The sequence below is a fragment of the Sceloporus undulatus genome, chromosome 2, assembly GCF_019175285.1.
Source record: "Sceloporus undulatus isolate JIND9_A2432 ecotype Alabama chromosome 2, SceUnd_v1.1, whole genome shotgun sequence".
Taxonomy (NCBI): domain Eukaryota; kingdom Metazoa; phylum Chordata; class Lepidosauria; order Squamata; family Phrynosomatidae; genus Sceloporus; species Sceloporus undulatus.
The window spans coordinates 228,563,597-228,584,871 of record NC_056523.1 but is presented as its reverse complement, the minus strand read 5'-3'; the positions used below and the strand labels follow the sequence as shown (position 1 = coordinate 228,584,871).

The window sequence follows — 21,275 nt, the reverse complement described above, 5'->3', positions numbered from 1 at the left end:
GAAACAACGTACTGTATGTTAGCTTACTGTGTGTGAAAATTCCTTGTCACTTACCAGTGGGAGAGCAAATAGGCCTTTGTCTTTCTGTCAATGTACAAAGATGTTTATGAATGTAAGGTTTTTATAGTAGTTTTCTACAGTGATTTAGTGAGAAGATTATTATTCTGTAGTCTTGTAGGGTTGCTGACTTAGCTCACTAAGGTACAAGGGAGGTTTTTCATTAGCATTTTACATGTGGCATTTTCTATCATGCTTCAACAATTTTCTGTGGGTGGCTTTTTTGTCCTCCACACATCAAATTGGCTTGTTAGTACTCCCCCCACTTTTCTGCTGCATCCAGGTGGGTTAGATCTCAGTTATTTTATGTTTGCTTTTTTATATTTGTTTTTATTTGAAATGTATAAAAGAAAACAATTTTTAAAATCTCAATGTAATACAACTTCAGAGACATCTTTAGTTGCCATCCCTCTTGGCTCCTCAGCTATATTTCCACTCAATTGTGCTCATAGTCCATTTCAGAAAATGCCACATGGTGTATTTTATATCTTAATGTTTATTGTTTTGCCACAAAGAAAAGTAAACCAGTAAAAACCATAACTAACATCTGGGATGGGGAACATGCCATCCTCCAGATGTTGTACAGCATCTTCCAGAACCTCTAACCATTGCCTATGCTAGCTAGGGCTGATAGGAGTCCAGTCCACTCTAAACACAATTGTCCACAAGATAATGCAGAGATTGCAAAGAAGGGGCAGAGGACTCTCTTTCTCTTTCTGTCTGTCAGTCTCTCTCTCTCTCTCTCTCTCTCTCTCTCTCATTTCTTCTGCCACTACTCAAATACATGTACACAATACATCTTTAAATCATACACCTATTCTTTAATTGCAAAGTGCAGTAACTCTTGGACCCAGTCTCCTGCGGGTGCTCAAAATTCAGGTAACAAACTGACAGCATAGGTTCTTAGGCTCTTGTAGCTTGTGTGCTGTATGCCACATCCTCTTACACACTGGTCCCTGGCAGGCTCTTGATCCCAGTGATCATATTTTTATTCTCTCCTAGGTACCTGCGCTGTTATTTGGGGAACCTCTTTGCTGGAGCTTGGGAGGTGCAAGACCTTTCACCTCTGCCAGTGAAGATTCAAAAGGCCACAAAGAAAGAAGTAAGGCTCCCCTGTAGGAGACATCACAAAACACTCCAGGAGTGCCCCAATTCCAGGTGAACTTAATTAGGAAAATCAAAAGTTAGGGGCGAGGAGCATTTATTAATCCTATGTTTGTCCTGCTTTCTAGACAGATATTGTCCCCTTAGGCTGTTTGCCTTGCCGTCCCCTCTAGCATTGAATAGTTCTTTTATTTATCATTATTATTTATGGTATTTATACCCTGCCCTTCAGCCCTAAAGGCTATCAAAGCGGCTTACAATTATTATTTTTAATTAGACGGTTTCCTGCCCTCAGGCTTACAATCTAAAAGACATGACACAAAAGGAGAAGGGAACGGTGGTGGGAAAGGGGATGGGGTCCAGTGGTTATTTTCTCCCTCTGAGGCCTGGACCAAGGCAGATGGACTGGAGGGAGGGCTCTTCTTCTTCAGGCTAGCCCTGATGGAGCTGGGCCTGCCTGTTCACTCCCTCGCAGGCCAAAGAATGACAATTATCATGAAGGGAGGGCTCTCTTTCTTCAGGCTAGCCCTGATGGAGCTGGGCCTGTCTGTTCACTCCCTCACAGACCAAAGGATGACAGTTATCATGGAGGGAGGGCTCTCTATTTTCAGGCTAGCCCTGATGAAGCTGGGCTTGCCTGTTCAGTCCCTTGCAGGCCGAAGGATGACAATTATAATGGAGAGAGGGTTTTTCTTCTTCAGGCTAGCCCTGATGGACCTGGGCCTGCTTGTTCACTCCCTCGCAGGCCAAAGGATGACAGTTATCATGGAGAGAGGGCTCTCTATCTTCAGGCTAGCCCTGATGGAGCTGGGCCTGCCTGTTCACTCCCTCAGAAGCCAAAGGATGACAGTTATCATGGAGAGAGGGCTCTCTATCTTCAGGCTAGCCCTGGTGAAGCTGGGCCTGCCTGTTCACTCCCTCACAGGCCAAAGGATGACAGTTATCATGGGGGGGGGGCTCTCTTTCTTTAGTCTAGCACTAGTTTTGAAAGAAGGCAAATTGATACTCTCAGATATGTTCTCACTATTACCAGCATAGCCCTTGAATCACTGTCTTCCCATATTCATTGGCTTAGGATGAGGGTGTTTTGCTTCCCTGTTAGGCTAGCCTTAACCCAGCTCCAAAATACACAAGTAGTGGCCACAAAGCTATTTCAGGGCCTGAGTCTTTGCTCTCAGTCTTATCCTCTTCTTGATATATTTCTTTGCAGGTGCAACAGTGTGTAGAGCTTATCAGCCGGGCTAAGAAGCCAGTCATCCTTCTTGGCAGCCAGGTGACCCTGCCTCCAACCCCAGTAAAGAAACTCAGGTGAGACATGCATTGCTACCTGCCCTTAGAGGAGTTCTGAGAAACTTTAGTAGCCATTTTGGTCCCATTGAGTCTATGCTACAATTATATGACTTGTGGGCCAGTGCTACCAATTGGAAAGGCTCCCTCTTTATTGCTTATGAGAAGTGGGGTAGTGATGGGGTAGCAAAATCAAATAAGGAAGCCAGAACTGAAAGAGAATAGCTTGAATCCAGATTAATAGATAGAGGTGGAAGGTGGGAGGCAGGACTGCACTCAGAGAGAGGAGGATGAGTTGCTACTAACTGTCAATGGACTACCAGTTGTGGAGTTCCTGTAGTGAGATATTTCTCCCTTCTCCTGTCTTTACAGAGATTCTTTAGAAGAACTAGGGATTCCATGCTTCCTGGGAGGCATGGCCCGTGGCATGCTGGGAAAGAATAGTCCTCTGCACATCCGTCAGAACCGCCGCGAGGCACTCAAGGAGGCAGATGTGGTCATTCTGGCAGGTAGGCGCTCTGTTAATACTAGCCTTTTGTTGAGGAGTCTTGCTTATAAGCACTGGGCCAACTTTAGGAAATTTGTCGGAAGAGGAAAGTATTTCTGTGGATTCTCGGTTTCTTTAATTCCTGTTTCCCTTTTCAGGCACAGTTTGTGATTTTCGTCTGTCCTACGGGCGAATCTTGAGCAAGGGCAGTAAAATAATTGCTGTCAACAGGAATCCGGAACAACTGCTGAAAAATGCACACGTATTCTGGAAGCCCCACATTGCCATAAAGGGTGAGGTGCATGCTTGGGGCTTTGATATGGCTGTTTGGAGAAGAACTTTAGGGATAACCTGACTAGACTAAAAAGCTGGGCCAAAGCTAACAAAATGAAATTCAACACAGAGAAATGTAAGGTACTGCACTTATGGTGGAAAAATGAAATGTGCAGATACAGTGGTGCCTCGGGTTACGAAATTAATTCGTTCCGCCATTCCTTTTGTAACCCGAAAATTTCGTAACCCGAAACACTTTTCCGTTAGCACTGGAAAGCCTATAGCTGCACTTTGCAGCATTTGAATTTCGCGCCGAAATGAATTTCGTAACCCGAAAAATATTTCGTAACCCGAAACAGTTTTTGCCAATCCAACTTTTTCGTATCCCGGAAATTTCGTAACCCGATCATTTCGTATCCCGAGGCACCACTGTATAGATAGGATGGGGGACACCTGGCTGAACGAGACTACATGTGGAAGGGATCTAGGAGTCCAAGTAGGCCACACGTTGAACATGAATCAACAGGGCAATGTAGCAGCTAAAAAGGCCAATGCAATTTTAGGCTGCATCAATAGGAGCATAGTGTCTAGATGAAAGGAAGTAAAAGTGCCAGTCTGTTCTGCTTTGGTCAGGCCTCACCTGGAATACTGTGTTCATTTCTGGGCACCACAATTCAAAAAGGATGTTGAGAAACTGTAGTGTGTCCAAAGGAGGGCAACTAAAATGATGAAGGGCCTGGAAACCATGCCCTATGAGGAACGACTTAGGAGCTGGGGATGTTTAGCCTGGAGAAGAGAAGGTTAAGAGGTGATATGATAGCCTGTTTAAATATTTGAAGGGATGTCATATTGAGGAGGGAGCAAGCTTGTATTCTGCTGCTCTAGAGAACAGGACCCAGAACAATGGATGCAATCTCCAGGAAAAGAGATTCCAGCTTAACATTAGGAGGAACTTCCTGACAGTAAGGGCTGTTTGACAGTGGAGCACACTCCCTCAGAGTGGTGGAGTCTCTTTCCTTGGAGGTCTTTAAACAGAGGCTGGATAGTAATCTGTTGAGGATGCTTTGATTGAGAGTTCCTGCATGGCAGGGGTTTGGACAGGGTGGCCCTTGTGGTCTTTTCCAACTCTATGATTCTATGATTTGGTGAGGGTGGGATAGCTGGCAGGAGAAGACAGTGTTTCAGGGAATGACCTAGTGATGTCAGTGACCCAAGGAAGTGACAGTGAATGTTACATAAACCTCCCTTCCTGAAATGTGTGCTTCTTAGGCTTCTTGCAACTCTTTACCAACAGGGGATGCTGGCTCATTCCTGGTGCACTTGAGCCAAGAGCTTAATGGCTATTCGTGTTCCCGTGACTGGGTAATAAGTCTGAAGGAGAGTGATAACATGAAGGAGAAAGAAAACAGGTTAGAAACCCTACTGTGTCTAATGTTTGGGTGCATTTATGTGGATGGGTGGATGTACAGAGCCTGCAAATTTTGTTCTTCTTCTTCATGGTCTCTGCGAAGCATACAAATGGTCTATTCTGCACCTGCATAACAATTTTGGATCCTTCTGGAATCGCTAGAAAAGACTTTTGGCGGTAGCTCCTCTATATAGTTCACCCTCTATATAGGCTTGCTGTCTTCCCGCCCTTCTTCAGTTCCTTTTGTCTGCCACGTGAGCAGCATAGGAACCTCGCTTGAAATTCACTCCTTCCTTTCACTTTCATTTTTGACTACGTTTTTGGCTCTGACTTCTCTCTTGGATAGTGATTCAGCTTGTTTTGGACTCTAACTACTGGTAACACTTGGTTTGTTTGACCATTCGTTTGTCTACTCCCTTGTGAATCTCCATGATGTCTTTGCTCTCCTTTAAAAAGTGCATGAAATGTGGAGGGAAAATTCCCAGCCACGACGGACACTCCTTGTGCCTCATTTGCCTGGGTGAGGGCCACATCACCACAACTTGCCCTCATTGTATGGCTTTCACCCCACAAGCCAGGAAGAATAGGGAGGTGAGGCTGCATTCTATGCTATATGCACAGATTCTTAACCCTCCCTCTGACTGTAGGGTCCCTGCCAAGGCTCCTGCTGCCAAGGGCAAACCCTCTTCTGCCTCCGGGGTCCCTGCCAAAACTAATGCTACTGAGGGCAAATCCTTTTCTCCTGTCTCTGGGTCACCAACCCCAGAAAAAAGTAAGGAGACCGACCAAGATGCAGCTGGCCAGCCATCAGCTTTGAAATGGAAGAAATCCTCAGACACTTCCAAATCGGAGAAAAAGAAACATAAGTCTTCTAAAGAAAAGGACAAGGAGGCTTCACATACAGGAAAGAAATCTTGTCCAATCCCGGACTCCGAGCCTATCCAATCTGTCTATACTGAGTCAAGCTCGGTACCGTGTGACCAGGCAACTCCTCAGATTCGTACTTCCCTTGCGAGATGTCCCTCAGTCCCATACTGACATTCTCCAGACTCTACTGGAACCTACCAACTTTCCGATGATGAAGGGAAAGGCTTTCCCCATGGCCATGTGATGCCAGTTGACTGGCTTTCTGCGGCCTCTGACCTCGTCTACCTCGATGAAGAGGCCAACAACGACCTCCCTTCCGGCTTCCCTGAGCCCTCCAATGGGACCCAATGTTTGATGAGGCTTCGGACACATTTTTCTTGCCACTTGACCCCTTGGAGATACACGACAGTCGTTTGCAACCACTTCTCCACATCTCTGAACCCCAGCTACCCTCCACAGCAGCCTATGTCTCGGCCACTCCATCCCAATCATATCTCTCTTCGGCAGCCTCACACACAGCCTTGTATCGACCTTTGCCATCATCCATCTCAGTATAGAGAGTCATCCCGCGTCCAAAGACTCCATTGGCCTCATCAGAGTTGCTGACTACTCTGAATTCACCAGTCTCAGACACTCTCAGTCCCGGAGGCCTCTCCCTCAGATGACACTTTCTCGTTCGCCAAACAAGTGATCCGAATGGGTAAAGCCCTACACATCAAGGTCCTCCATATGGACTCTGAGGTGCTTGACCCCATAGATGAGAGAATACGTGGAAAGCTTCCCACTCCAGCTTCCATCCCGTTCCTCCCATCCATGACCAACATCGTGAAGCGTTCTTGGGCTTCTTTGTCTTCACAACCTTCACAACTTCTATAGGATTACCCCCTCTGATGAGTCTTGGCTTTTCGAACATCCTTGACCCAATTTGGCGATTGTTGAGGTGTCAACTTTGTTTCACTCCCCAAGGTGGCAACTTAGCCCAATGACACAGAAGGCTGCAAAGTCGATGCCATGGTGCACAAGTCATATGCCTCTGAGAACAAGAAATGCATGGCATTGGTCCTAAACGCTGAGGCTCACTCTTTAGCCTCACAACAAATCTCATTTGCCAAGCACTTGGCTGACTGCACCGCTAGACAACTTGCCGATTCCATGGCCCTTCGTAACCACACTTGGCTGAGATCCTTGGACCTCACTCCACAGGCCAGACTGGCTATTGAAGAACTCCCCTTTGATGCCTCGGGGCTTTTTCATAAGGAGTCTGACGAAAAACTTGACTTTAAAAACAAGATAAGAAACACAGCCCGTAAATACGGTATGACCTCTTCCTCGACTTCCTGGTCTCCCTTCCCAAACCAACACTGTTCGGGATGGCAAGCACCCCTCTAAACCCCCCTCCCCAACCAAGGTAGATCCAACCAGTCTTCGGACTTCCAGCAGCAGCGTTTTCCTATGCAACAGCAACAATCCTCTGGAAAGAGCCAATCCAACTCCAAATACAAACAGCCCTTCCATAAGAAGGATTCTAATCAAGGCAAGCAGCACTTCTAAGATCTTCCAGCACACTTCATTCCTTTGCCCCCCCTCCCCCTGGGGATGGCCTGCCCCATTTTTACCAATCTTGGGCCAGCATAACATCTGACTCCTGGGTCCTGTCAATAGTCTGGAGGGGATATGCCCTGGAGCTCCAAGATCCTCCCCCAAGGGGTATTCTTCTCACTACCTTCAGATACCCTTCTTGACGAAGTGCACTCTCTCTTGGACAAATGGGCCATAGAGCTTATCCTCTCATCTCGAATCCGAGACTGCTTGTTTTTCAGATACTTTATTGTTTCCAGATACTTTGTTGTTTCCAAAGCTAATGGTAGCCTTCGCCCCATTCTGGACCTCCACTTCTTGAACTCTTTTATATCATACAGATGTTTCTGTATGGTAATCCTGACTTCCATCTTGCCTCTTCTGCAGGAGTTGGACTGGTTTGCCACACAAGATCTTCAGGATGCTTATTTTCAAATCAGCATCCAACAAGACCATCGAGACCTCTTGGCCTTTTCCATCAGTCCCGACTGCTTTTGATACTGTGTTCTACCCTTCGGACTTTCCATAGCACCAAGGGTTTTCACAAAATGCATGGCGGTTGTGGCAGCATACCTCCACTAACAAAAAATCATCATCTTTCCGTACCTCGACAATTGGTTATTTGTGGTGCCAACCAAAGACGTGCTCCTGGCTAACATCAAATTCGCCCTCAAGCTTCTTCATGCCTTGGGACTGATGGTCAACATGGACAAATCCACACTTTGCCCAACTCAACATGTTCACTTCATAGGCGCCATGTTGGATTCCACGACCTCGACAGCCTATGTTGCTCACGACAGGTTTGTCAACCTCAGGTCCTCCATCCAATGTTGCCTCGCCTCCAGATGCATCAGAGAGAGAACAGCTCAGGTTGGATGGACCGCTCAGATGCCATCTTCATCACCCCTTGGTGCCCAAGGCAACCATGGCTCACTCCTCATCTTCACCTGGTTCTGACCCTTGCCCCTCCATCCCAACCTCCTGACCCTCCACAACAGTCAAGTTCAGCACCCCGACATCGACACGCTCTGTCTCTTGGCATGGAGGATTCTGACCTGACCGGTCATTTTGGCTTCTCGCAAGCCTTTCGCTCAGCATTCTTATGCTCTCAAATGGGCTGAATTTTTGGCTTTGTTAACCAAGAAAGGACTTTCTCCCAAGGAAGTCACTATTCCTATTGTTCAGGACTTTCTTAATTTTCTGTCAGACTCTGGCCTCTCCATCTCCTCCCTGAGATGCTACCTCACCACCATCTGTACCCACTACCAGTTTTTGGGCCGCCCGTCCTTCTTTGCCAACCCTCTGGTAAAAATTTTTTTCAAAGGCATCGCCAACTTGAGACCACCTTCTGTGGCCCTGGCGCCAGCTTGAGACCTCCAACTTGTCTTGGCATCCTTGTCTGCCTCTCCTTTTGAACCTCTTGTCAAGGAAAAAGCCACATGGCTTATACAGTAAGAGAAATAAAACTTGTATGTGAGAGTCAGAGTGACTCAGCAGAAGCCAATTGAGAACCACACAGGTGTGAATGGTAAGACAATTAACAGGTCCAGAGTGCCAAGGACAAGAAATGCATAGTGGATAATTGGACACACCTGACAATTGTTAAGTGGTCAAGGCTGAGATGATGAAATCATTAATTGTGGGATGAACAAGGAGAACCAATGGAAATGATGTACACGCCTACTGGGTGGAAACAGACAACAGTAGGTGGTGCCATGATTTGGCTATAATAAGGACTATACATCCCAATGCATTTTGTGGGTTGTAGTTGTGAGTAGTAGTGGATTGGAGAGTGAGGAGTTGAGTATTGTTTGGAGCTGTGTATATAGTAGAATAAAGTAGATCTTTTATATAAGACTACTGAGTTGTCTGGTGTCTTGGGTGAAGCTACAAGAACCAGCAGGACCCTGGTGAAGAAGGGTGAAGACTTCTGTGGAAGCAAGAGTGAGAAGGCTTGGAGAGTTTGTCGGGGTCTTCAGCCTGTTCTCTGCAACTCTTGCAAAGATATAACAACTGGCCAAAACTGGTCAGCGTGGTGCACAACCAGGTGGTGAGTTCCTGGCCAGGTGAAGAGCCACAACTCCCATCATCCCTGACACCTCTTGCTTCCTGTGACCTCATGCTCCTCATCTGGAAGACTGAATTTTTGGTCACCCTGACCTTAGCATGCCAAGCCAGTGAAATCTGTGCTTTCTGTGCCGACTCTCCTTACTCTTATTCATCAAAGACAAGTTCGTCCTTCAACTGGACATTTCTTTCCTGCCTAAGATAGTTTCTATCTTTCATCTCAACCAAGACATCATTCTCCTGACGCTGGCCCCAAACCCAACCACCAACACCGAGCGCTGACTCCATTCCCTCAATGTCAGGTGGGCTCTGGCCTACTACCTCGACAGGATTTTGTCCTCTCAGCATTCCCACAGACTCTGTCTGCTACTCAACTCCCAAACTGAGATTCCCAGTCACACCACAATATTTTTCTAAATGGGTGACCTCCACCTTTCCTACAAACTGTTTGGGAAGACTACCCCTGCTCAAATTCGAGCTCATTCAACCAGGGCGATAGCTACATCCTCTGCCTTCCTGTCCAGAATCTCATTGGAGGACATTTGCAAGGCTGCAGTTTGGTTACAACCTTTGACCTTTATCAAGCACTACAGGTTTGACACCAGACATCGTTGTGAAGCAGCCTTCATGAAGCAGCTCTGTTCTCTTTCCAGCATGTTAGTTGACGCTGTTAATAATTGACAATCACACTGTCTTTCCTGGTTAAAATCTTTGCCAGGACACTCCCTCCTCCTGGGATGGATCAACTTGTCAGTCTAACCCATTTGTGTGCTTCGCAGAGACCACGAAGAAGAAGGACAGGTTGCTCACCTGTAACTGTAATTCTTTGAGTGGTCATCTGCAAATCCACACAAATCCCGCCCATCCTCCCCTCTTGTCATGTCCTGCTCTTTCTTCCTATGTCTGTTCTTTTGGCAGACTTTTTGAACTGAAGAGGGCGGGAAGACACCGAGCCTATATAGAGGGTGGGCAGAATACTGCCAAAAAGTCTTCCCTAGCGATTCCAGAAGGATCCGAAATTGCTACGCAGGTGCAGAATAACCCATTTGTGTGGATTCGCAGATGACCACTCAAAGAACTACATTTACAGGTGAGCAACCTGTCCTTTTGCCCTGCCCTTGCTTAACACTATGATATGTAGTGAGTCAGGCTAGCTGTGTGTGTCTCATGTCCTCCTAACACTTGTTTCCTTAGAGTAAAAGCAGAAGAACTGACAGACCACCACCTCAACCCACTGAAGCTGTTGCACCACGTGGATTGCTTGCTTCCTGAAGACAGCTTTCTAATTGCAGATGGAGGTGATTTCGTGGGAAGTGCTGCTTACATTATAAAGCCTAGGGGTCCACTATGCTGGCTTGATCCAGGTAACATGAGATAAACTTCCTGGCTAGTATTCTGTTCCAGTAGGAGGAATACACCACTCTAGATAAACATTCGTCCATTTCCACAACTGAATAGAAATGAGCCTTCTGGCAAAATTACCCAGAAACCTCAGTCTGTCAGAGACTGTGAGATGCATGAGGAAGGCTGTGCTTTCTACTTTTCTGTATAACTGAGGTGGAAAGAATAATCTGGAAAAACATCTCTTGTGAAAAATGTTCTTTCAGAAAGGAGGTCAATCAATCAATAAAACAAGAAGCAGGTATATTTTGAGAAAATGGCAGGAAGAGTTTCCTAAATTCAAATAATGCATGAGTAGTTGTGGTAGTCATAAAATAAAATCCAAAATACACATAGAAGTGATACCTTTACTAAGCCATCCAGAAAGAGCAACAATCATTACACTAGCTTCTGAAGCCAAGTGGCTTCTTCATTTCTTATTTATTTTTATTTATTTATAGGATGTATATCTTGCCTTTCTCCCAAAATGGGGGTTCAAGGTGGCTTACAATAATTTAAAAATATAAAACTAAAACTAAATTACGTTTAGAAGGTTAACAAAATGTGCAAGGGAATAAAAGTGATGTTGTTAGAGTCACTTGCCTGCATCTTGCTTCAGATTTATAGAGAGAGGACAGACAAACAGAAAGTTCTGGCCCTGTCTCTCTCTGGAAAGTGAATTGGGAACAAAGGGAATAAAAATGTAACTTGAAGAAATTATTCTGCAGGCAGAATAATATGCAATGCGATAATATGTTAATACTTGACACAAGGCTGTGGACTATTTATTTGTTTACTTAAAATATTATATCAAATTTTTCTGTTTTGTATCTAAGATGCCCAAGGTAGCTAAGTTAAAAAAAACAACAACCATGTATTAGAAGCATCATAAACACATCCTATCAAACCTTTTTTTAAAAAAGGCCTGGTGACAACAACTGGTTGCCAGAACCTAGGCATGCCAGAACAATTCCATCATTGATGTTCTAATTCTCACTGCAGGAGCCTTTGGGACCTTGGGAGTTGGTGGAGGCTTTGCCTTAGGAGCCAAGCTCTGCAGGCCAGAGTCAGAGGTTAGTGTTCAGTAATGGGAAGCTGAGCGTGGAGACTCTGGTGAAATGCGTCCTCTTTGCAAGGAATGTTACTGAGCTGAATGCCTGAGTCCCCAACCCATATGTTTACTTACATGGGCCTTCTCCAGACTGACTGGCCCTTCTTAGTTAACAGTTGCTTACTTGGAAAAGTAAATAGGATGCTAAAATCTTCTGTGGTTTTGTTTTCCTCCCCATGGTGTCTGGCTGCTGCATATGTCATCTTTTAAATCATTTCTAGGTCTGGATCCTGTATGGTGATGGCTCTCTTGGCTTCAGTATAATGGAATTTGACACCTTCGTACGACATAAGGTAAGTACGCTGAAAGCCGTGCCGGAAGAAGCCTCGACGCACCCCAGAAGGAGTAATGGTGTGCACACTGCGCCATGGGCATGAGCCCCATTATTTTTAATGGGGCTCAAGCACAAGTGGAATTCCCCTTACGCCCGGGGGGGGGGGGAATCCGGAACACATCCCCCACGTAAGGGAAGGGACCACTGTATAACCCAGCCCGATTTCTAAGGATCCTGTCTTCTCTTGGTATCTGTGGGTGAAAAAAATATAACTAGACTGAAAGATGAAAAAGATGAAGATGAAAAAGCTGTTTGAACTGTGGAAGTTTGGCCACAAGACCCCTTTGCTGCTCAATAGCAGTTTCTTGTTTTTAAGTCTTTCTTGGTAATTGGTTTTGGTGGTATGTGATTTTGACATCAGGATAAAGTGTGGCAAGCTACCTCCTTAAATGTTTGAGATGTAGGGAGCTTAGTTCAGAGACCGGCTATGATTTCAATAGGGTCTCTGGGCAATGGCTTCAATAGTAGTTCATTAGCCCAGTAATGGAATGGTACTCTCCATTTGATAGTGCAACAAGGTTGGTTGGAAGGACTGGGTTACACTTCCTGACCTCTGTTAGGTTCAATAACGTTTTGTCCTGTTCTGTCAGACACCAGTCATTGCCCTGGTAGGGAATGATGCCTGTTGGAGCCAGATCTCACGGGAACAAGTGCCTTTGCTGGGTAGCAATGTAGCCTGTGGCCTGGATTACCTGGGTGAGTTAACAGCCTGAATAGCATCTGCCATGATGTTGTATATAGAGATCCTGCCAAACTAGAAGTGCCTAGATTGACTTTTCTTGAACAAACCAGGTCTAGTGAGCTAATGCTTTTCACAATCCCCTGGAATGAAGCAGATTCTGTCTGTGGAACAAAATTTCCTCATGCCCTGTATCACAGGTCAGATTCTCTAGTGAATTCAATTGCACACCTGTCATGGTACATTGCACTTGAGGTTTTAATGGACACAACCAGGTTAGACTGTCAGAATGGCAACTCAGATATACACTTACTTCCCTCCAAAAGGTATTGACACTAGGCCAATTACTCTCCTTTTTATTCTTGCAGCATAGAGGATTATTTGGTCTTGCCAGGCCCATTTGTTAGGGGCCTCAGATGTGCATACAAATGTAACATTAAAAACAGGTGCTGCATGTTTTCCTCCTAATTCACTAGACACCCTTAAATCAATCGTTTATTACAGTCATAGACCATAGACTCTTGGACCTGACTATGCCATGTTTACAGTGCACTGTCTGCCTTTTTATTATTAAAACATTATTAATATTCCTAACATGATTGTATTTTTTTAAAAAAGTAAGTTAAAAAGAATTGCACAACTGACCTGCTACATCTGGAGGACAATTCTATTGACAAAAGTTGCTCATTTGCAGTGAACACAATATTTTGTAGCATCTAAGTGTAATCAGGATGCAAGAATCTTTGTTTTTGCCTACCAACTTGCTGGTGTAAATTGTATGTGTATGGATATTTACAAACTACCAAATTCAGAAGCAGGTAAGGTAGTTTTTATTATATTCTGGATAGGCTTCTAGGATTATTAAATTATTAAATCACCAGGCCTTGGAAATGCTTTCTTCCACACTTGTCTTAAAATTTTGTCTCTTGCTTTTTCTTTATACAGTGAGCCCGCGCCATAGACAGGCTCATTATAGGTGGCTTCCAGCTTTCGCGGAAGCCACCGGGAGAATGGCGTGCGCACCTGTGGCATGTGGGCATGGCCACGTGGTGAACACAAGCCCCATTATATCTAATGGGACTCAAGCATATGCGCTTTTTGCCTTACGTGGGGGGGGGGTCTGGAACGGTTCCTCCGCATAAGATAAAGACGGACTGTACATAAACCCTTGTGATTAGGCTCCTCTTCTCTCGTGCTCATGGCAGACATTCTTCCTTGCAGATTACCATGTGGTAGCAGACGGTTTAGGAGGCAAAGGTTTCCTGCTCAATCGACAGAATGAGGACCAAATGGATGACATCATAAGGACAGCACAATCTGCATGCAGAAGTGGAAAGCCCATCCTCCTCAATGCTCTCATTGGGAAAACAAACTTCCGTGAAGGCTCCATCTCTGTTTAAGGACTTGGCTGAAGCTGCAGCACATGGAGTCTGACAAGAGAGCAGAACTTGTGCTTGCCTGAGAGATCTGGCTCAGATAAACTGATCCCAAACAAGGGCATAGGTCAGCACAAAGCTTTACTTTTTGTTGGTTCTCCTGTGGGCCAGGATTTTTAACTCTAGTCTTGCTTTAGCAGGCTTGTTTGGGATCCTTCTGCAAATACACCATTTCTTTAGTTTTTAACTGAGCCATCGTGTTGATATCTATGCTTGTGCTGGCCTGTGTTGCACTGTGTTTTGTTTATTTCTGAAAGCAATTTCATTCTTTGGGTTTATGTCTAACATGGTTTATGTCTAACACTGATTACCTGATATTTTTACTTGTGTCCATCAAGGACAAAGACCACAACCTTCCCCAGCCTGCCAAGCACATGTGTCCCCATCTGAAGATTCAGAGAGTATTTTTCTACACATATGGATAGCGGACACTTAACACAGGCACAGCAGTAAACATACTGTTTGGTTCACAACTGAAATTGACACCTTGTGCCCTTCTCTCCCCCCCCCCCCCCCTTCATCAGATTGGGTGCTCTGTCCTCTTCTTTGGGACCGCAGAAGGATTTTCTTTTAGCATTCCTGGCCCTTAAAGTGCCCTTCTCATTCTGTTGCATACATGTGACCAGCTGCTTGTGCTCATTCAGCAGCACAGGGTGAGAGCCGATGTAAGACACTTTGTCAGCACAGCCTTCTGAACCTCATACTTACATTCTTTAGGTGAGTTTGGGTCTGTGGTTTTACTCTTCTCTCTCCCCTACTTTCATGTCTCAGAAACTGCTCAGTTTGTGATTGATAGGTTGAAGGTCTTAGGCCTATAAACAATCCTAGCCTTGGACCCTCCCCTAACCCTAAGTCTAGGACTTTTCTCCCTTTTAGCAAACATGCTACAGCAGAGAAAAACTGGGGAAATGGCCAAAAGTTTGGCTCAGTGTCTTTGTTTCTGTTTTTCAGAAGCCACTGTGCAACCTTTTGCAGTGCAAATAATAAAGGGATGAATTTTTTTCTGTCTCTTGCATTGGTGTCTGTTTTGAACTGTTGCAGCTTTGGCTCAACATCAAGGATCTGGGTCATGTTCTGTCAGCCAGTGTATAGCTGCTCCTCCCTGTCTCTATAGGACATATAAACAGGCCTGTTACTTTAGCCTCCAATATAAACAGGCCTGTTACCTTAGCCTCCTTGCAAAAGAAATATTTCTACACAATCCTATGTCCGCTTACTTACAAGCAAGTCCTGCCAAGATTCTGAGTTGGCCTCATTCTTAGGTGTGCATTGAGTTGTAGCACTTGTTGCTTAGATGTCAAGTGTTATATCATCAGAATGTGACAATAAATGACTATCTGTAACACTTGAGTTATGGAAACAAAGACTGACACTTCTGAATTATCTTACTAGCCTTTTCTGATTCCCTTTTTTGGGGGAGGGCCTACAACAAGTGGGTGGTGAAAGTGTGGCAGAAGTTTCCAGTTGTGCCCCTTTGAGGGCAAGCAGCTCCTTGGAAGCATTTTAATGGGAATGCCAAGGGTCAGAGGGCAGGTGTGAGCTCCAGACAGCTGCAGTCCATGGACCTCTGGATGTTGCAGCTACCCTATTTCAGAGAGCATCTTGGTCTCTAATAGCTGGAAGATAAGGAAAGCATAAATTCACACAAGGGAACCTGAGTTCAGTGAAAACTGGTCACTTAACTCAGAAGATTCACTTTTTTTTAGCCTAACTTTGGAACACTCTAATTTCTGGTGTCTGGTTTAGCCAGAAAATCAGAAAACTCTTTGCTGCCTGCACTCACCTTCCTAAGAACCCTAATTAATAATAATAATAATAATAATAATAATAATAATAATAATAATAATAATATCAGCCAATTTGAACCAGGTGGACTGTTTTTATATATACATGCATTTTAGATGCTTATTGGGAAATAAGGAAGAAAGTGTGGCATAGTTGTTTGAGTGTCTGGAGGCCAAGATTAGATTCCCAGCTCAGCCATGGAAACCCAATGGGTGACCTTGGGCAAAGTCACACTCTCTCAGCCTCAGGGGAAGGCAATGGCAAACCTCCACTGAATAAAACTTGCCAAGAAAAACCCATGATAGGTTGGCATTAAGGTCACCATAAGTCAAAAATGACTTGAAGGCACATAACAACAAATTGGGAAACAACAAGATAAAACCACATGGATTTCCCAAGTGTGTAGATTTGGGTTTGAAGGAGGTTTGCATCGTAGGTGAGGAGAGTGGAGATGATGTAATACTGAGAACCAATGTGGTGAAGTGGTTGCAGTGTTGGTCTATGAGTCTGGAAACCAGGGTCTGAAGACCCACTCGCCCATAGAAACTCACTGGCAGACCTTGGGCAAGTTACATTTTCTGTTTCAGAGAAAGGCAAAGCCAAACCTCCATATGAACAAATCTTGCCAGGAAATCCCATTCATCGTTGCCATAAATCAGATACAACTTGAGAGGATACAGCACACAGAGATCTGGCTAACCTTGCGAACATCCTAGAGGTCACGCTTGAGCTACAGTGGAATATAAGGAGATGTCATAGAGGATTGTCACTGTTTTTTGTCACAGTGGATTACATAAATTACCTATGCATTGAGTGAAGACTTTCTTTTGTTTGTCTTGAATCATTCCAATCACTTTTGGTGGATGACCTAGAGTTTATTTTATTCTTAAAATGCATACTGCTGTTCATAGACAGGTATCCCAGGGTCAGATACATTTCCACATTTAAGCAAAATGTGGAAAAATGGAATGTAACAACTGCATAAAATTTCTTCAACCAGCAACCAAACAAATACACAAAGCAGTTTTCTTTAAAATCAACTGAGCTCTAGTATTATGGGAGGGAAATCCCACTTTTCCCACACTGTGTGTAATGTTATAAAACTCTATGATAGCCATACAAACATAGTTAATGTTCCCAAACACTTTCTGAGCAGTCAATGCATTTCCAGTGGCATCTAAGCACATATTCACTCTCAAGAAGAGTCTCATGACCAGAAAATTCAGAAGACAGCTATGTGGAGTGCTGATAAGATGAGTCCAGTGGGTGTAACATTTAAGCAACTGTTGGAGCAGTCAAGTGGGCCAGTGTACAGTGTTGTTGTTGTTACTGTGTGCCTTCAAGTCACTTCCTATTTACGGTGACCCTATGGCTAGCCTGTCATGGGATTTTCTTGGCAAGATTTGCTCAAAGGGGGTTTGTCATTCCCTTTTCCTGAAGCTGAGAAAGTGGGTTTAATGACCAAGCAAGGAATCGAATCCCTGGTCTCCAGAGTCACACTCCAACACTCAAACCACTACGCCATGCTGGCTTTCAGTTACAATGACCATATGTAGTGTAAGCTGCTTTAAATTTCTTGTTATCAAGACAATAAGCTACTGGCATGGTTCTTTTCTTGTTATTGGTGCCACACGACTGCTATTTTCCTGTGAATGGACCCCAAGCAGCATTCACATCATCTGAGATGGGTATGGAGTGGCAGCAACTTCCATGTCAGCCTGACATTTGATGTGCATGAGAAGTGCTATGAAAGCAAGACATTTTGCATGTGATCTGCTTGCCCTGTGTGAATCATCTTGCATATTGTCAGTTTCATCCAAAGAGATGTGGGAGGCAAGCCATGCAATTGTGCAGCAGCTGGGACACATGGGACACACATCATTCCACCATAAATGAATGCACAAAGGTTCACTTCCTGCGTTACATTAGTCAACATTTGTGAAAAGCACTGCTGCATGCATCCCTCGGTTGCCAAAGAGGGCGACCAAAATGTTGATGGGCCTGGAAACCATAAAGCCCTATGAGGATCGACTTAGGAAGTTGGGGACATTTAGCCTGGAGAAGAGAAGGTTAAGAGGTGATAATAGCCCAGTTTAAATATTTGAAGGGATGATATTGATGAGGGAGCAAGCTTGTTTTCTGCTGCTCCAGAGAATAGGACCTGGAGCAATGGAGGCAAGGTACCGGAAAAAATATTCCAGCTCAACATTCAGAGGAACCTCCTGAGAGTAAGGGCTGTTCGATAGTGGAACAAACTCCCTTGAAGTGTAGTGGAGTCTCCTTCCTTAGAGGTCTTCAAACAGAGGCTGGATGGCCATCTGTCAGGGATGCTTTGATTGTGATTTCCTGCATGGCAGAATGGGGTTAGACTGGATGGCCCTTGTGGTCTCTTCCAACTCTGATTCTATTTCAGTCAAGAAGAAGGAAGCCATAAGTGTGCCCTTTCGTACGTGACAATTATAATTGTTGTTGTTGTTGTGTACCTTCATTAATGACTTATAGTGATCCCTAAATTGAACCCATCATGGGGATTTCTTGTCAAAATTTGGTCAGATTTGGTCATTGCCAACCTCTGAGGCTGAAGGGGTGTGACTTGCCTAAGGTCACCCCAAAGGCTTCCATGGCTGAGCGGGGAATTGACTCCAGATCCAAACCACTACATCACACTAACTTCCAACAATGGTTCACATGGCAGGATTGGAAAACAGCACTGTGACCTTTCTCCAGGCTGAATTCTTCTCAATGCCTTCTGGAGCAAGGGAATTATGCAGCACAGCACTTTTCTACACCATGCAGCTAACGCAAAACCCCACTACCATGTGGGAGGCATGCATCCAACCATGATACGGTTCCTTCCCACACCAGCATTTATCCCAGTTTCAGGAAGAATGCTGGTGGCTTGGGAAAGATCTAACCATAGAGTTGCATCAATACATACAAATCCTGAGGACCAGCAAGTGAATTCCTCCTCCTCTATCCAAGCCTTGTGAATTTTGGTAATTTCTGTTTAAACTCATCCCCCACACACTATATTTCTACTTACAGGCTGGATAAATGTGATAGCTTCAATTTCTTATTAAAACTCATAATTTGCATGTGTTTACTACAACGACACAATTTAAATATCCAGTGGAATAATGAAAGCATATAAAACTATGTAGAAAATGATCAGACAACAAAAATATTGAAAAGAAACCATAATGTAAAGTATCCACTCTCTAAAACCTGAACTTTATATCTTCTCTAAATGGATTTATATTTGAATTGTTGACATTACCTTATCCATTTCTGAATGTATTAGAAATGGGATACCTTACATTATGGTTACTGTTCAATAATTTTTCTGTCTGATCATTTTCTACATGGTTTATATAGTTTCATTATTCCATTGGATGTTTAAACTGTATTATTGGAGGAAACACATGGTTTTATTTCCCCCCACATTGCAAACATATGACGACTAATGGAGTGCAATGGAGTGTACAAAGGAATTCCAGGAAAAAATCATCATGTGCTTTATAGAATATAGCAAAGTCTTTGTATAGATCACAAAATGCTATGGATGGCTCTTAAGTCCTGATGAGAAATCTACTTAGGACAAGAGGAAACTGTTAGAACAGAATATGGAAAAACAGACTGGTTCCCAATAGGTAAAGGGGTCAGGCAAGGCTGCATTTTATCACCCTATTTGTTCAACTTGTATGCAGAAAACATCGTAAGAAAAGCAGAAGTGAACATAGGAGGAAGGAACATCAACAACCTAGGGTATGTGGCTGACACCATCTTACTAGCGGAAGACATCACAGACTTGGAACAATTACTAAGGAAGGGCAAGAAGAAAGGGTAACGGCAAGCTAAATGCTGAACATAAAGAAAACAAAAATTATGACCACAGAAGAGATACATAAATTCAACCTAGATAATGAGAAAATCAAAGTACTTAAAAGTATTCCCATATCTAGGATCAAACATTGATCAGAATAATGTCTGCAGTCAAGAAGAAGACCCGGAATGGGGTGGGCAGCTATGGAAGAACTAGACAAACAAACAAAAGAGTAAAAATATACAACTAAGCACTGAAGTTAGGATCATCCAAGCCTTGTATTCCCTATTATCATGCACAGATGGACGGTAAAGAAAGCAGAAAGAAAATCAATTCCTTTGAGATGTGGTGCTGGAGAAGACGGCTAAGGATACCGTTGTTATTAGCTGCCTTTCGAGTCGACCTTGATTCATGGCAACCCTGTGAATGAGACATCTCCCCTACCCTCCACATCCCTGCTCAGGTCATACAGGCTCAGGCCCATGGTCTCTCTTATTGAGTCCACCCATCTGGCATGTGGTCTTCCTCTCTTTCTGATCCCCTTCACCTTCTCCAGCAGCATTGTCTTTTCTAATGCCTTCTCATGATGTGGCTGAAGTATGACAGCCTCAACTTGATCATCTTAGCTTCCAGGGAGATTTCTGGCTTGATCTGTTCAAAGACCCATTTTGCCTTCTTTTTGGCTGTCCATACTATCCTCACATTTTTCTCCTGCACCACATCGCAAATCAGTTTATTGTCTTCTTATCTGTTTTCTTCACTGTCCAGCTCTCACAGCCGCACACAGTGATTGGGAACAACACAACTTCAAGAATTCTACCTTTCGTGTTCAGCTGCATATCTTTATACTTTAGGATTTTGTCTAGTTCTTTCATAGCTGCCCTTCCCATTCCTAATGTTCGTCTAATTTCTTGACTGCAGTCTCCATTCTGATCAACGTTTGATCCAAGGTACGGGAAATCTTTAACTATTTCAATTTCCTCATTATCTAGGTTGAATTTATGTAAATCGTCTATGATCATTATTTTGGCTTCCTTTATGCATAACATTAGTCCAGCCTTGCACTTTCTTCTTTTACTACCTTTTGTGATTGTTCCAAGTCTCTGGTGCGTTCTTCTAGTAGTATGGTATCATCTGCATATCTTAGATTGTTGATGTTCCTTCTTCCACTCCTTCTTCTTCTGAGTCTAAACCTGCTCTTTGAATGATATTAAAACAGAGACTATGAGAGAGGTATCCAGTGACTCCACGGACTGGATTGTTTTGAGCTTGTGAGTACCGATGAAGTGGACAAGCTCCTTGGATGTGTAAGGAGGACGACTCGCCCCCTTGATCCCTGCCCATCTTGGCTGACTGTTCAAGGAGGAGATGCTGTAACATCACTGCTTCAGACTATAATAAATGCATCCCTTAGAGAGGGGAAATTTCCATCAGCACTTAAACATGCAGTGGTTAAGCCACTCTTAAAGAAACCCTCTCTAGATCCCCTGATAAGGAACAACTATAGGCCAGTCTCTTTACTACCATTTTTGGGGAAAGTGATCGAGAGGGCAGTTGCCTTCCAACTCCAGGCTGTCTTGGATGAAGCCGATTATCTGG

The 21,275-nt window shown here is 44.1% G+C and overlaps 1 protein-coding gene across 5 annotated transcripts in view; it reads left to right on the top strand.

Annotated features, from left to right (window-relative positions):
* The window catches only part of ILVBL (ilvB acetolactate synthase like), a 30,040-nt gene extending 14,971 nt beyond the window's left edge, over positions 1–15,069 (top strand). For all 5 annotated transcript variants that reach the window (XM_042449868.1, XM_042449871.1, XM_042449870.1 and 2 more), the window contains exons 7-16: positions 1,060–1,159; positions 2,372–2,469; positions 2,821–2,957; positions 3,094–3,228; positions 4,503–4,617; positions 10,323–10,492; positions 11,511–11,581; positions 11,841–11,912; positions 12,544–12,649; positions 13,854–15,069. In XM_042449868.1, coding sequence (XP_042305802.1) covers positions 1,060–1,159; positions 2,372–2,469; positions 2,821–2,957; positions 3,094–3,228; positions 4,503–4,617; positions 10,323–10,492; positions 11,511–11,581; positions 11,841–11,912; positions 12,544–12,649; positions 13,854–14,032 — 1,183 coding nt within the window. In that variant the 3' untranslated portion in view covers positions 14,033–15,069. The remainder of the gene's footprint in view (positions 1–1,059; positions 1,160–2,371; positions 2,470–2,820; positions 2,958–3,093; positions 3,229–4,502; positions 4,618–10,322; positions 10,493–11,510; positions 11,582–11,840; positions 11,913–12,543; positions 12,650–13,853) is intronic.
* Positions 15,070–21,275: the final 6,206 nt, after the last annotated feature.